The sequence below is a fragment of the Neophocaena asiaeorientalis genome, unplaced genomic scaffold (assembly GCF_003031525.2).
Source record: "Neophocaena asiaeorientalis asiaeorientalis breed wild unplaced genomic scaffold, Neophocaena_asiaeorientalis_V1.1 scaffold134, whole genome shotgun sequence".
Lineage (NCBI taxonomy): Eukaryota > Metazoa > Chordata > Mammalia > Artiodactyla > Phocoenidae > Neophocaena > Neophocaena asiaeorientalis.
Window position 1 is genome coordinate 28,887,296 of NW_020185339.1, and position 16,527 is coordinate 28,903,822.

Consider the following 16,527-nt stretch of genomic DNA (forward strand, 5'->3'; position numbering starts at 1 on the left):
ATCACCAAACTACAATCTACTGGCAAAATTCAACCTGCTGCCTGTTTTTGTAAATAAAATTTTATTGGAACACAGTAACACCCATTTGCTTACATACTGTCTACGTCTATGGCTGCTTTCTCACTATGACAGCAGAGTTGAGTAGGTGTGCCAGAGATCATAAGGTCCAAAAAGCCTAAAATATTTATGATCTGGCCCTTGACAGAAAAAGGCTGCTAATCCTCAGCTTAAAAGAAAGTGAGGAGGGACTTCCCTGGTGGTGCAGTGGTTAAAAATCCGCCTGCCAATGCAGGGGACATGGGTTCGAGCCCTGGTCCAGGAAGATCCCATATGCCGCAGAGCAACTAAGCCTGTGCGCCACAACTACTGAGCCTGCACTCTAGAGCCCACGAGCCACAACTACTGAGCCCACGCGCGTAGAGCCCATGCTCTGCAACAACAGAAGCCACTGCAATAAGCCTGCGCACTGCAACGAAGAATAGCCCATGCTCGCTGCAACTAGAGAAAGCCCACTCGCAGCAACAAAGACCCCAGGCAGCCAAACATAAATAAATAAATAAATTTAATAATCATTTTAAAAAACATTTTAAAAAAAGGAAGTGAGGAAAGCCTTATTGGAAGCTATAGAAAAGGAGAACCTTATTAGATAATGGTGGAAGGTTTAGCTAAGCTGTCACCTGCAGTAATGTGAAAAACAGAAAATATAACTAATGAACTGATGGATCTGGGTAGAGATTTCCAGGCAGAGTGTCAAAAGTATCAACTGCTTTTTTTTTTTAAGCTGTGTGCCACAAAGTACAGGTAGAGAGAGATAAGAAAAGAAGGAATTATATAATTTTCAAGCAGAATATAGAGGACATACAAAGGAGTCAGGACTTGCTAGGTCCAAAAATAAATGTTTCTTATTCCCAGGTTCCCCATATAGCAAACATTTCTCAAATTAAGAAATGCCCTCTGGGCAAAGGTCAAATCCAAGGCAGTGTCAGGGAAACATGGCCTAAAGATTAAATTTTTGTTTAGGCCAAGGGTTGGCAAACTTTTCCCATAAAGGGCCAGATAAATATTTTAGGCTTTGAGGGCCATACACAGTCTCTGTTGAACATTCTTCTTTTATTTTTTAACAGTCCTTTAAAAATGTAAAAACAGGGGCTTCCCTGGTGGCGCAGTGATTGGGAATCTGCCTGCCAATGCAGGGGACACAGGTTCAAGCCCTGGTCCAGGAAGATCCCACATGCCGCGGAGCAACTAAGCCTGTGTGCCACAACTGCTGAGCCTGCGCTCTGGAGCCCACGAGCTGCAACTACTGAAGCCCTTGAGCCCGGAGCCTGTGCTCCGCTACAAGAGAAGCCACCGCAGGGAGAAGCCTGTGCGCCGCAGTGAAAAGTGTCCCCCGCTCGCCGCAACTGGAGAAAGCCCGCGCACAGCAGCGAAGACCCAATGCAGCCAAAAATAAATAAATAAAAATTAAAAAAAAATAAAAATTTAAAAACAGAGAATTCTCTGGTTGTTCAGTGGTTAGGGCTCCGTGCTTCCACTGCAGAGGGCATGGGTTCAATCCCTGGTCAGGGAATCAGATCCCGCGAGATGCGCGGTGTGGCTTAAAAAAAAAAAAAAGTAAAAACAAATCTTAGATCACTGGCCATAGTCTGCCTACCCCTAGTTAGGACTCCAAAGAGATTTTAAGGTGGAGTCTCACAGATGCTTTCAAACATTAGGCCTTCTAAGAATATTAAAGGTATTGTCCCACAAAAGGCTTAAAGGAAGCTGACAGGGTTCAAGACATGCTACCCCAAAATACGGCACCATAGCATATTGAATATTTTAAGCTGAAGAATCTTGAGAAAAGATCAGAAAGAGGAAGGTCACTCTGTGGGGGTCTCCCCCCACCTTCTCCCCTGAAACAAGTCATAAAACCCTCATGTAAGAGATACCCTCCCTATACCTGGAAGGAGGGAGCATCTGTATCTCCAAAGACAAAGGGACAAGGAAAGGAGTCCTAACAAACAGGCCTTGCTATATTTCCCCCAGTTTACTACACTTACTTCATACTCTTTGATCTATCATTTCTCCACACTGTCCACTCTTCATTAAACCTGGCATAAAAATACTCAGGTTCAAACATTTCTTTGAGTCTTCATTTCCATCTCCCATTTCACATAAAATTTACATCAGATAAATTTGTATACTTTTCTCCTCTTAATCAGTCTTTGCCAGTTTAATTTTCAAACCCAGCCAGGGACCCTAAGAGGGTCAAGGAAAACTTTTTTCTCCTCTACAAAGCCTAAGGGAGAGAAGGGGTTATATCAATGTGTAAATGTGGCTTTTGTCTAATAGAGTGAACCCTTCAGTAAGAGTCACAGAGAATTTTACGTGCAGAAACATCGTCATCTTGCACTAAAAAGGACAGAGACAGTACAAAATGAAAAAAGGCTTTTGGGACCCCCACTCCACCCTGCCCAAAGCTCTGTGGGCAGGAAACAGGCTGGGAAAATTACTTACCTGCAAACAGAGAATACACTTTATGGGAAAGGAATGATAATTCAAAGGGCAAAACCAAGAGCCGTAGAGGATGGTTCCTAGGCAGTAGGGGCTGAACCCTAATCACACAACTAGCAAATATGTTGGCTGGATTTCAGAACTGGTATGGACTGGTGACTATTGTGTTCCTTACATTTTTTCTTTATTTTTGAACAGGAGTGTCTAAAGTTGTTATCTTAGGCCCATCCATTACTGCATATTGGGTGGGCTGGGTATGGAGAAAGATAAGGTGATTCTTTAGTCCACAGGTCTTCAAAGTGAAGGTAAGGGTACTCAAGGAGCTATACCCAAGGAACTAATATATCCAAATAGCCTTATCTGCACCTGGATCTGATTTAGATTACAAGATCCTGGATCTCTAGCCTGAGCCTGATGCTGTACTAGATAAAACTTTGGAGGCTTTGAGAAGGAGTGCTTGTGTTTTGCATGTGGAGGAAGATAAATACCGTAATTTGTAGCCAGAGGGAAGACTAAAGTGGCTTTGAAATAAGTCTGCATATTCTTGACTCTCCTCCCAGCAAGAGGTGGACTCTAATTCCCTTCCCTTTGAATGTGGATTGGCCTTAGTGACTTGCTTCTTTTTCTTTTTTTTTCTTATAAATTTATTTATTTATTTTTGGTTGTGTTGGGTCTTCCACTGCTGCGTGCGGGCTTTCTCTAGTTGCAGCGAGCAGGGGCTACTCTTCGTTGAAGTGCGCGGGCTTCTCATTGCAGTGGCTTCTCACTACAGAGCACGCGCTCTAGGTGCACCGCCTTCAGTAGCTGTGGCGCGCGGGCTTCAGTAGCTGCGGCGCGGGGGCTCAGTAGTTGTGGCTCACGGGCTCTAAACCACAGGCTCAGTAGTTGTGGCGCATGGGCTTAGTTGCTCGGTGGCATGTGGGATCTTCCCAGACCAGGGATCAAACCCGTGTCCCCTGCATTGGCAGGCGGATTCTCAACCACTGCGCCACCAGGGAAGCCCCAGTGACTTGCTTCTAATGAATAAAATGCAGTGGAAATTGACACTGATTCTGAATTTAGGTCATAAAAGACAATATAGTTCCCTTCTGGCTCTCTTACTCGGAACAAGTACTTTTAGAGCCCTAAGCCTCCAGGTAAGAAGTCTGGCTACCATGAAGCCCCTATGTTGGAAAGACTATACAGAAATAGGGAGAGATATCAAGGATCCCCAACTATTCCAGCTTCTACCTATTTGGACTTCCCTGCTCAAGTGCCATGCTTGTGAGTCTGGTAGGAAGCCTCCGAAATAACCCCAGGCCCATCTAACTACCAGTACATAAGAGGACTCATGCAAGAATCACTTCGCTGAGCCCAGTCAACACCCAGAACCATACGTTTTATGCCAAATTTGGAGTGGTTTTGTTCCTTAGCAATAGATAACTGCAACAACATGCCTGGAGACCCTAGCCTGAAATGTTAGGAGGTGAAACTTTAGCCTGCCTTTCTATATTACCAACCAAATAACATAAAACAGCATCTTTATGCTGCCCCCAACTCCTTCTTCTTCCCACAGTAGAAATATTTGATTTGACCACAGTAAAAAATATTTTCATGGCTGATTTAAATGTATACAATTACAATGTGACAAGTATTAGGTTTCAAACTGTATGTCAGTCTAACTTTACACGTTACTTGAAAGCACCTACATTTACACACACACACACACACACACAATGGTTTGCTGCTTCCTAGCATATTATTTCACTTATTTTACAAATGTTTTTTAATAATTAAGTAATTTGAGACTGGTAGTCATACTACCTCCTCTGCAACATAACACTAACGTGTAGTGTTTTAAAAAGTGGTTATACCTGCAGCAGAACTAGAATAATCGTCACTAATATATAATAACCACAATTTCTAAGGTCTCTTCATTGCTAAATGCCATGATCTAAGTTCAGAGAGAATAAATCTTTTGCATTTGAAGATATACAATTCAATATGTTTTAGATCACTGGCAGGGAATTTAACATTCTAGCTCTTAAAAGAAACAATGGAATATGACGTTCACAGATTGTAAACATGGTTAAGCTCAACTTCTGTAGTGAAACTAAAACAGCTGAGCCAAGAACTAACTGGACCTCGCAGAATGGCAGAAGGGACTCCGGAATAGGAAGAGTAAAGAGGCCTGAGGTCAAGATAACTTACTCTGAAAATGTAACCACTTTCTCCATTGTGTAAACACTTCCAACTAGACATTTTAAGGAAAAAAGCCTTAATCCTCTATGAAAACAAATAACTAAAACATCCTAAATTATTTAGCAGCAGTTTAATTCACCTTTTTTCACTCTTTCCTAGACTGTCACAGGTTTGATTTTTTTTTTTTTTTTAGCAAGCAAGCACTGAGAAGAAAAAATCAAATATAATCACTTTGAGAAGAAATTTTAAAGAATAAAATATATGTTCTGCTTCAGATACGATTCTTTGAACACTGAGTAATACATATACCCCCCAAGTATATACATAGCTAGCATATACATTACATATACCCAAGTCCGGGTAACTAAAAGGAAAGAGAAGGTCAGTGTGCAGAAGTCTATTTAACCCATGATATGGCCGATTTTCAATATCAGCCTGGGTTCTGGGTCCTGATAGCAGAAAGTCATCTAATACAAAGGGAGAAGAAAGATTCTCTCTTGCTCACAGGGCAGAAGTTTAGGCTCTATACAAACTGCGGAATAAGTAAAGGTCATTCTTCCACAGAGAGTCCACAACTACCTAATTCTTCCTTTCTCATTCAAAAGTCCCTCAGTAAAACTGACTTCAGGTGTCAGAAAAACACTGAACTCATTCAACTAAGTCACATTAAAGAATGAATTTTTGAGAGCCCCTAACCTTTCCATGAGATAAAAGACTGTAAACAGTATAATGCAATATAATGGGAAAAATTCTGGTTTCCCCAAAAAATTTCCTTTAAGCTCTACATCAAAGAGATGGGGCCATTATATTTACCACTGGATCCCTCAGCACCTAGTACAGGGATAAGCACATTAGTAAGCACTCGAAACTCTGCATAAATGAATATTTTGCTTTTATTCCCCATATAATAAATATGCATTCTAGTTCCATTCTATCAGTAATGAGCTACATAACCTTTGGCAAGGTCCTGGATCTCTCAAGCTTTAGTTTCCATCACACAACATAAAATGAGGTGAGGTGCGGACTGGGGATGAGGATTAGATAGTAAGTCTCATGAGGCCAGTGACTGTCTTATTCACCTCTGGATCTGTGTCTAACAAAGTGGCTAGGGCACATTCAAATATTTACTGGACAAAGTTTCTTCCAGCTCTAGGACTTCCCTGGTGGTCCAGTGGTTAAGAATCCGCCTTCCAATGCAGGGGACGCGGGTTCGATCCCTGGTCAGGGAACTAGGATCCCACATGCCGCAGGGAAACCAAGGCCATGCGCTGCAACTACTGAGCCTGCGGGCTCTAGAGCCCACGCGCCACAACTAGAGAGAAGCTCGCGTGCCACAACTAAGACCTGACACAGCCAAATAAATAATTTTTAAAAAAGGTTCTTCCAGCCCTGACCCTATAATTCTTCATTTTTAACAAAAAAAAGGTTCTTCCAGCCCTGACTCTATAATTCTTCATCGTTTTTAACTTAGCTTTTTCAGCATACAGTATTATAGTCCACTAAGCAGGAGATTTAAGACTCCTCCTCTACAGTGAGATCAGTTCCAGTAAAGGCCTTTTAAAACAAAACACTTCTAAAATCTTCTCCACACAGGTACTTTGTGTGATTGATATTATTTATCTACTGGATGCAGCTTTTAGAAAGACAAGATTTGGACAAAGACAGGATGCCAGAAGCAATACAATTTTCCAGATTCTTCTGAATTGGTTTTATTCCAGTTTGATTTTATTATGCTACTTAAAACACTATTAGAAGTACCTGGAATAATCAGGTTAATCCATTTGCAATCCAAAAATGTATTCCAAAGTCAAATATTATTATTATTATCTATTCCATATGCCCATCCTTTAGCAAAAATGACTGAGAGCTATATCCATTTATTTAAGTTCATGTTTTTCACAGCATGCAACCAACACTACCACCTACTCATTATTTAGAGTCCTTTCTGTAGCACTATTATAAAAGGTTACATTTAAGAGGACCTTGGGGAAATCCCTGGAGGTCCAGTGGTTAGGATTCCCAGCTTTCACTGCTGAGGGCCCAGGTCCAATCCCTGGTCGAGGAAATAAGATCCCACAAGCCGAGTGGCGTGGCAAAAAATATTAAAACTTTAAAAATAAAGGACCTTGTGCCTTTGGAACACTATCACTCCAAATTAGGTGTAGCCTTCAAAAAGTCGGCACATCTCTGCTATCAGGTAGTAATGAGCATAATAAATTCAAGGACTTCAGCTAGAACAAATTATTATGATGGACATATTCCCCAATTATTAAAGTCTAATAACAACTTTTGAAATATGAATCTATAGCCTCAGTAGCAATGTACAGTCTGTACCCTGACAATGAGCACTTACATTATGTCCATTCAATCACCCACTAGGTACCAGACACTGTTCTAGCCCAGGGGTCAGCAATCTTTTTCTGTAAAGGGCCAGACAGCAAATATCTTAGGCTTTACAGGCCTTACAGTCTCTGTCGCAACACTCAACTCCACTGTTGTAGTGTGAAAGCAGCCACAGACAATACAATAATGAATGTGCATGGCTATGTTCTAATTAAACTTTACTTAACAAAAACAGGCAGCAGGCCATTTTTAGCTTGCCAGCCCTTGTTCTATGCCTATGGGGAGACAGCAGTGAAACAAATTTTTTTAAGTTAAAATTTTTTAATTAATTAATTAAAATACACCTGCACACACACAGCCTGTCAGATGCTAATAAGTGCTATGGAGAAAAGTAAAGCAGGATCAAGGTGGTAAGGACACTCAGGGCTTCACTGATAAGATGACATCTGAGCCCAACACCTAAAGAAAGAGGAAAAGCCATGCTACCTCCATAGAAAAAGCATTTCAGGAAGAGGTAATGGCAAGTATAAAGGCTCTGAAGAAGAAACAACCTGGCTTCTTAAAAAAAACAGCAAGGATGTCACTGTGGCTACAGGGACGTGAGCTGAGGAAAGAGTCATAGGAAATTAGGCCAGAGAGGTAAACTGAGGCCAGGTTCTTTACAATCTTTTAAGGCCACTGTCAGAACTTTGTTTTTTACTCTGAGATGGAAAGCCCCTGGAAGGCTTTGAGCAAAGGAGTGACAACCCGACTTGACTTACTTTTTAGGGGATTGTTCTGGATGTCTGCTGAGAACAGACTGTACAGAGATAAGGGCAGAAGTAGAGAAATCAGTCAGAAGGCTAATGCAATAATCCAGGAAAGAGGGAACAGCAGTTTGAATCTTGGTAGTAGCAGTAGAAACGGTGATCAGCTTCATCATGTATCCTAAAGGTAAAACTAGATTAGATGTGAAATGTTACAGACAGAAAAGCATCAACTAGGTTTAAGGCTCGAGTAACCAGGAGAGTCTCTATTTCCTGTTATGGGGACGACTGTGGGAAAAATCTTGGGGGAAGCATATTAAGTTCGAGATGCGTAACAGACACCACATAGAGATGTTAGGTGAGCAATGAGATATACAAATTTGGAGTTAATATACTTTTACATTATGATTATTCCCAGTACGTTTGATCTCTCCAACTGGGTTATAAAATCCTTAAGAATAAAACCAGTGGACTTCCCTGGTGGCGCAGTGGTTAAGAATCTGCCTACCAATTCAGCGGACACAGGTTCAGTCCTTGGTCCAGGAAGATCCCACATGCTGCAGAGCAACTAAGCCCGTGAGCCACAACTACTGAGCCTGCGCTCTAGAGCCCACAAGCCACAACTACTGAGCCTGTGCGCCTAGAGCCCGTGCTCCGCAACAAGAGAAGACACTGCAATGAGAAGCCCGTGCACCGCAACAAAGAGTAGCCCTGCTCGCCGCAACTAGTGAAAGCCTGAGTGCAGCAACAAGGACCCAATGCAGCCATAAATAAATAAACAAACAAATAAATAATTTTTTTTAAAAAGTGCAACCTCGTTTTCACTTTACTCACAGGTATTATCCCCAAGACTATTTACTTACTTTATACACAGTTTTAATAAGATTAGATGTCTAGTTTCTGAATTCATAAATGATAGAAGCAGCAAACTTAAAATGGTGGTGCCAGGGGGTGGAAGACAGCAGCTAAAACTGACAGCTGACAAAGGAATACATAGAAATTATAAAATGCTGACAAAAACTAGAAATATCCAGCATTCCAAGATTACAGTCGTCCCTCAGTATCCACTCAGGGGATTGGTTCCAGGACCCCTGCAGATACCAAAATCCTCGGATACTCAAGTCCCTTATATAAATCATCACAGTATTTGCATATAACCTACGCACATCCTCCTGGATACTTTAAATCATCTCTAGATTACTTTTAATATCTAATACAATGAAAATACTATGTAAATTAATTGTAAACAGAGTGTAAATGCTATGTAAACAGTTGCCAGCCCGTGGCAAATTCAAGTTATGCTTTTGGGAACTTTCTGGAATTTTTTTTTAATATTTTCAACCTACGGTTGGTTGAATCCATCCATGCAGAACCCACAGATATGGAAGGCCGCGTACATTTACTCTAAGAACAAACAGCTGTACATATATGTCATTAAGTCAGCAATTCCTGAAAGTGTTTGTTATAGCACAAAATACTTCTAATTATCTTTAGTGACATTTAATGTTATTAACGTTTTAAATGACATTTTTTAAATATTGCTAATAAAAATGGAAGAAATGGTATTTAAAAGAGTAAACATAATTTATTTGAAAATTTTATGTATGTGTTATTCTCACAGGATTTGTTAGGGAGCAGATAAAATTATACACATGAAAGTCATTTAATAAACATTACTTGGGACTCGCCCTGTGCTAGAAATGGTAGATATAAGAAAAAGCAAGCCATTGTTCAAGCTCAAGTCTTTTCTTGAGAGATAAAAACATAAACAACTAATTATAATACAATGTGATCAGTGGAATGAAAACAGACTTGGGATTAAGACATCTGGGTTTGAATTTTGACACCATTCTTGGCTTACAGTTTGAGCTGCTAACTATGTATGCTTAGCTTGCTGACCATTCAAAAACAGGCAGCAGGCCAGGCCTATGAGCAGCAGTTTGCCAACCTCTGTTGTACAGGAATATTGGGGATAAAGACAGTGATCAGAATAGCTTATTCTGTGCCCTGTTCCCCTGGCTAAGATAAGGTTTGGGAGTTGCAGAGGCAAACATGTAACTGGACATGTAACTTTCCTCCCTATTCTCTTTGCCTGGCTAATTCCCACTCATCTTTCAGGTCTCTGATCAGATGTCACTAACTCAAGAACCTGCACTCTTCCCCTCCTTACCCCCGAGACTGATCCAGTGCTTTTTCTACAGGCTTCCAAAAAGCCCTCACTATTTCTATCAGAGCCTTCACATTAAACTGTAATCTCTGTTTAACTGTCTTTCCCGCTAGACTGTAAATCCAGGTAAGGAGGAACCTGTCTACTTGTTCCACATGATCTCCCAAGCATCTAATTCAGTGCCTGGCACATAGTAGATGCTAGGAAATATCCACTGAAATGAGTGAATCCAGCAATAGTTGAGTCTCCCATCCAGCAACAGCTCTTTGAGGAACCTGTCAGGACACAGATCCTTGGGTACTGACAGGATCTGTTCTCTCCTTCCAAACAGTACTTTCCTCTCCCCTCCCAGGACACAGGTCAAACTCTTTCCCTCTTCTAACTCCTCTGTTTCCTCGGCCCCATTGAAGGAATTGAAAGCTAAGTCTGCCTGAAACCTCTTCCCTCCCTTCCCTTTCCAACTCTAAAGCTACACCTCCCCACTTCCTTACTGTAATCGTGCTGTCATTTCCCCAGCAAGCTAGTAACAGTGTCATTTACCAGTTTCCAGATATGTAGGATATTTAAGAATAGGGTACTAAAAATATCCAAATATTCTACTTTTCAGTAAGAAAGGGGAGAAAATAGAAGCAGGGAAGGTAAACAACAGGAAATAGAACAGGGAATTCTAGTTTTCGAAGAGATGGATTAACAGCTTTTTACTGCAGATCACTTTGGCCCCAGGAGTAGAAAGCAAGTAACAGAGCTCCAGCTCTGCATTCCTCCAGCCTCTACACCAGCACCAGTAGTCAAGGAACCCTTTTACCCTGCAGCTTCTTCCCATATCTCTATCCTGCATCTCCTTATACTATAATTTGCCTTGAAACATCAAGACTAATCTCATTATGATCTCTAACCCTACTTATATCACTCACTACAAGAATCCCAGGACTCTGGAGTCATTCCAAATCCTCCAACTCTCATCCCCATATGGCTAAGTACATCATCTTTCATGAACCAGCCCCCTCTCCCACTCGTCCCTCAATTCCTGAAATCCTTCCATCATATCCTCTGGAACTCATCAGCAAAACCCCCTATATCTTCAACCTCTTGTCTGAATGGTCCCTTCACCTCTTTGCTCTAATTGAAATCTAACTGCTGAGGCCACTGCTCTCTCTACAGTCCTGTCTGTGGTTGTTTTCTCTCCCACACCCGTTATACTACTGGGCCTGGGGGTAGAAGAAGGAGGTACTCACCTTGTACCTTCTTTCTGCTTCCAGGTTATTCCCCTTTCTTCCTTCCCAAAAAAAGCCCCTGTCAGACCACTCCACCTCCCCATCCCTCTGCTACACTTATCTGGATAAGCTGGGTCACTTCTTCTCAAGCCTCAAAGCTTTTGGTTCCTACCTCACTGGTCTGTCATAATTCCCGGTGATTTCAAATGTTCACCTAGATGACTCTTGTGATACTCTGACCTCTCAGTTCCTTGACCTCCGCACATGCAATGATCTTGTCCTCTACCCTACTTTAGCCACTCACTCCCTTAGTCAATATCCTAGAACTTGTCAATATGATAACTACAGTCCTTCCATGATCTCCACTTCATCTGCATCCCGCTCTCCAATCACCACTTCCCATCTTTGCAGACTGCTCCTTCTAGCACCCCAACTCCAAAAACACTTTGACCTCAACAGAACTTACAAGCAATTGATCCCACCCCCTCTCCTGTCATTTCCTACCTTAGCTTAGAGCTCAAGGTCCATCATTACAATCACTCCCTTTCCTGCATCTCAGACTTTTGCACCCTCCCACACTTTATCATACTTGCCTGGCAAAACACCTACCCTTGCTAAATATAATTCCCTGTCAAACAACTAAACCCTTTAGGACATTCAAGAGACAAGTGACGTCATATCTGACTTTTGAACTCACAATAGCTTTCTTTTTCCTCTTCCAGGGACGGTATCTAGAGGCATTCAGAGTGGTCCGGCATTTGACATACCGTTCGTTGTAGACTATCCTACAACACAGCCTCTAACAAAACTAGGCTGCCCCACACCCCTGGAAACAGAATTGTTTACCTTCAAACCAAGAAGGTTGGGAAAGCACCAAAATCCATATGTGGCGTATACGCAGGCCGACTTCTAGGAGTTTGTGCTGTGAGACCTAAAGTTCTTATGAGGTTGTCTAAAATAAAAAAACATGTCAGCAGGGCCTACTGTGTGTGGTTCCATGTGTACTAAATGTGTCCATGGCAGGATCAAGCGTTATTTTTCTTATTGAGGAGCAGAAAATCGTTCTGAAAGTGTTAAAGGCAGAAACACAGAGTCAGAAAACTAAATTTTTAAAATGAAGCTTTTTTGAGTAATAATTAAAAAAATCAAAAGAGAGTGAGAGAGAGACAATTGAAAATTTGAAAACTGATAGGATATTTGATATTAAGGAATTATAAATTTTTTTGGTGTGGTAATGGTATTTTTTTTGCAGGTGTCCGTATTTTTTAGAGATACAATATGAAATATTTATGCATAAAATATGATGTCTGGGACTGCTTCAAAATAATAAGAAAGGATGGAAGTGGGTAAGACAACAGATAAAACAAGATTGGGGGACTTCCCTGGCGGTCTTGTGGTTAAGACTTCCCCTTCCAATGCAGGGGGTGAGGGTTCGATCTCTGGTCGGGGAGCTAAGATCCCACATACCTCGCAGCTAAAAAACTAAAACATAAAAAAAAAACCGAAGCAGTACTGTAACAAATTCAATAAAGACTTTAAAAAATAAAAACAAGAAAGATTGGCCATGACTTAATATGTGTTGAAGCTGTGTGATGAGTACATGAGGGCTCTATTTCTTTTGTATATTTAAATTTTTCCCTAATAACATGGTAAAAAATACAACTGTCTCTCTATGCTACGCCTGCAACAAGCAGCCAAACATGGCTTTGAAAAGAAAAAGATGAAAACAAACACACCTATACCAAACAGTCTCACTTAAAATTCACAATTGCTGACTTTCAATGGTCCCATAGCTCAGCATGACAATCCTACAACTTTTGCCTTATCCATTCGTTCTCCCACACCCCCCATAGGTCCATTTCATGTCATTTCCTTCCTCCTCAAGCCATCAGCACCTCTCCATCTTCACTCCCAGCTGCTGCCCTTCATTCCATTTTCTCAGTGAAACAGGAAGTAATCTCCACCACTACCACCACCGGTTCCCATCTGCCTTTTCTTCCCTCCTGTTATTTACTGTGAATGAACTGACTGCTCCTGTCTAAAGCCAATGCCTCCACTTGGATACCAGATCCCAAACCCTACTGCCCAGTCATTCCTCATTCTCACTCTGCATCAGCAGTTTCCCTCTCTACTGGATCATCTCTATTGGCATTGTATTAACACATTCTTACTTCTCCCATTTCATTTTTAGTTTTTTATTGAGGTACAATTGACAGATAACATTATATTAGTTTCAGGTGTATAATGATTGCTCCCATTTTAAAAAGACAACTCTTAACTCCTGTTTCCCCTCCAGCTATGTATCCATTTCTCTGCTCTCCAGGACAGCAAAACTCCTAGAAAAAGAAAGAACAGTGTCTGGCACATGGAACCATATTTCACTGATTCTAAGATGCCTTTTTTTTTTTTCTTCATATCTTAACATCTCTGAAATCCAGACACAACTGATGACAACTGTTATTTGTTTCTTCTAAGTGCCTACGACACTACCAACCTCAAACAATCTCTAATTAAAAATCTCTGCTTGAGTTTTTGGTACAACATAGGTAGTGTGAATTCAAACTGAAAACCAGTTCAAATTCCAAAGAAAGTTTTTACCCCTCCTACACAACGCCAGGGTTGAGACATGTGAGCTGCCTTGCTGTCCCTTTCTGTGTGGTGGGCTTCTTCTCATTTACATTCTCATGTAGTTTCCCAGCTTTAAGCAGGGCCTCTTACAGATTACCCATCTTGGGCCTACTTCTCTTTTTTAGTAGTACATAAAATTATGGTGTATTTTACAACTGATGGTACTGAAATAGCAATATAAGCATATTATTTAGAGAAATGGAGATAAATACCAAAAAGTATTAACTAAAAAAAGCTCTAAAAGTGCCTCTGAAGGGAAATAAAGGGGAAAAGGTATTTTATTTTTTAACAAACTTTACAGAACTATTCGATTCCACAAACTATGTATACATATAACTTTGATAAAAATGAACCCTAGGGCTTCCATGGGGGCGCAGTGGTTAAGAATCTGCCTGCCAACGCAGGGAACAAGGGTTCGAGCCCTGGTCCGGGAAGATGCCACGTGCCGCGGAGCAACTAAGCCCGCACCACAACTACTGAGCCTGAGCTCTAGAGCCCGCAAGCCACAACTACTGAGCCCACGTGCCACAACTACTGAAGCCTGTGCGCCTAGAGCCCGTGCTCTGCCACAAGAGAAGCCACTGCAATGAGAAGCCCACGCACCACAACGAAGAGTAGCCCCTGCTCGCCACAACTAGAGAAAGCCTGCACACAGCAACAAAGACCCAATGCAGCCAAAAATAAATAAATTTAAAAGAAAAAAAAGAACCCTAAAAGGAAAAAAATTAAATGATCTTTGAGAAAAAGAGAGGAGAGAGGAAAATGTATGTGGACATGGGAAAAATGCAGGAGTCAGAAGTCAGCAATCCCTAAGTTTACCTGGCAAAGGGCCAAAAAAGAAGGACAGAAACAAAGGGAAGAAAAATCTACTACAGCTTTGCAAAGACGGGAGACAAAGCATGCTGAAACTGCCTAAGACAGAAAAAGTAGGGAATTTCCTGGCAGTCCAGTGGTTAGGACTCTGTGCCCCCACTGCAAGGGGTTTGATCCCTGATCCCTGGTCAGGGAACTAAGATCCCACATGCCTTGCGGCCAAAAAAAAAAACGAAAAACTATAAAAAAAAGAAAAAGTCAAAATCATCAGGTTGGTTTGGTTTTGTTTTTTTTTTAGATAGAGAATTTTAATTAAATTGGCATAGTTAAGACCAAAAAGATAAAGTGGACATTGTCATTGTATCTTCAGCCCTTGCTTTAACAGGCAAATGAACACACCCTGAAACACAGGTGACTCTTGCTGTTCTATGAGACAGTGAAGGGAGCTTCTCAATATTTAAATATATTAATATAATAGTTATAAAAATCTAAATATAAAACCAATCTCCTATAGGGTTTGAGAAGGCTTCACCATATCCCTGAAAAGTTTAACATTCCTTATTCAAGTTTAATCATCTCTTTAGAAAGGGAAAGCAGTGATAGTACTTGTTGAACCGCAATTACTATCAAAATTCAAAAAGCTGACCATATTCGTTTAGCCACAAGCCAATGTTATTTAAATCAGGACAAAAATATTACATCAGCCATTCATGATCTAAATTCTAGTGTATGAGATCAATTTAAATATGGTACATATAAAAAGTCATGAGACATCTGTTTCATAATAAATAAGGCAGTGGCCAACGATTACGCATTAGCTTTTTTGAGATAAGCTATCAAGACTGCCCTTTCTCCCTTCTTCTTAATGCCAGCGAAGATCATTTTTGTTCCAGGGATGTACTTCTTGGGATTCTCCAAACACTCCATCAGCGCCTCCTCTCCCCCGGTGATGCCTTTGTTCTTGTTGGCATCAGTGTAAGAGAATCCGACAGGCTGACCTGTCTTTCGCCCCAACAGACCACGGAGATTTGGCCCAGTCTTGTGCTTGCCTCCCTTTTCCACAGTATGGCACTGGGCACACTTCTGAACAAAAATCTTCTTGCCCTTCTCAACATCACCCATTTTTAAATCGTTCTTTCCCTGTACACGACTAAGAGGTTCCCTCTCGCAAGCCAAACGTCCCGCTCTCTGAGCCCAAGGACACACCAGTTCGCGCCTATGTATGGGTGTTGGTGCCCATCAGGTTGTTTTAACTGAAATTATAAGGAATAGTACAGAAACAGATCTTCTCAACTGAGCTCCATATTACCTATGTACATCTCCACCTGGATATCCCACAGGAAACTCAAATGGAACATGTCCCTAGTAAAAGAACTGCTTAACTCAAATCAGTTTCTTAAAAAACAAGGGGTGGTAGGTTTTGTATATTTATACATAAAGGATTAAGTATGTGTGAGGGAGAAAAAAAAGAATATCCATAATCTGGCTAAATCTACCAAAAATCAATAAAATTATCCAGATTTCCCATGTTAAAAAAAAATTAACGTCTCAATTAAAGTCATTCACTCGCAAACCTGCCCTTCTTCTTAGAGTGCCTACTCTAGGTGGTCTCCCAAATAAGAAACTCAGGAAGTGATGCTAGATTCTTCCCCTTCTTCCCCTACCTTAATCCAGTCATTATCTTAATCTAACATACAGCATTTCTAAATTTCCTTGAATTTGTCTTCTCTATTCCAACTACCTTATATCAAGGCTTGATCTCTTTCCTATATTACAGCAATAGCTTTATAACGTTCCAACTATCCTCCACATAATTGCTGAAGGGATCCTTCTAGATTGAATGTAAGCCTGCACATGTCACTCTCCTGCTTAAAATTCCCCAAGGAGTCTAAAATTTAAGCTTCTCAGCATTGCAAATAAAATTCTTTATTAAATGACC

The 16,527-nt window shown here is 41.0% G+C and overlaps 2 protein-coding genes and 1 pseudogene across 5 annotated transcripts in view; 1 reads left to right on the plus strand and 2 right to left on the minus strand.

Moving 5' to 3' along the window:
• SPATS2 (spermatogenesis associated serine rich 2) overlaps positions 1 to 16,527 on the minus strand; it is a 151,315-nt gene that overhangs the window by 101,775 nt on the left and 33,013 nt on the right. The gene's annotated exons all lie outside the window — the stretch shown is intronic.
• On the plus strand, positions 8,094 to 12,265 carry LOC112394001 (60S ribosomal protein L34 pseudogene; annotated as a pseudogene).
• On the minus strand, positions 15,396 to 15,721 carry LOC112394162 (cytochrome c-like). Its single transcript, XM_024736777.1, has one exon. The coding sequence runs from the start codon at positions 15,708 to 15,710 to the stop codon at positions 15,396 to 15,398; it is 315 nt and encodes a 104-aa protein (XP_024592545.1). The 5' UTR covers positions 15,711 to 15,721.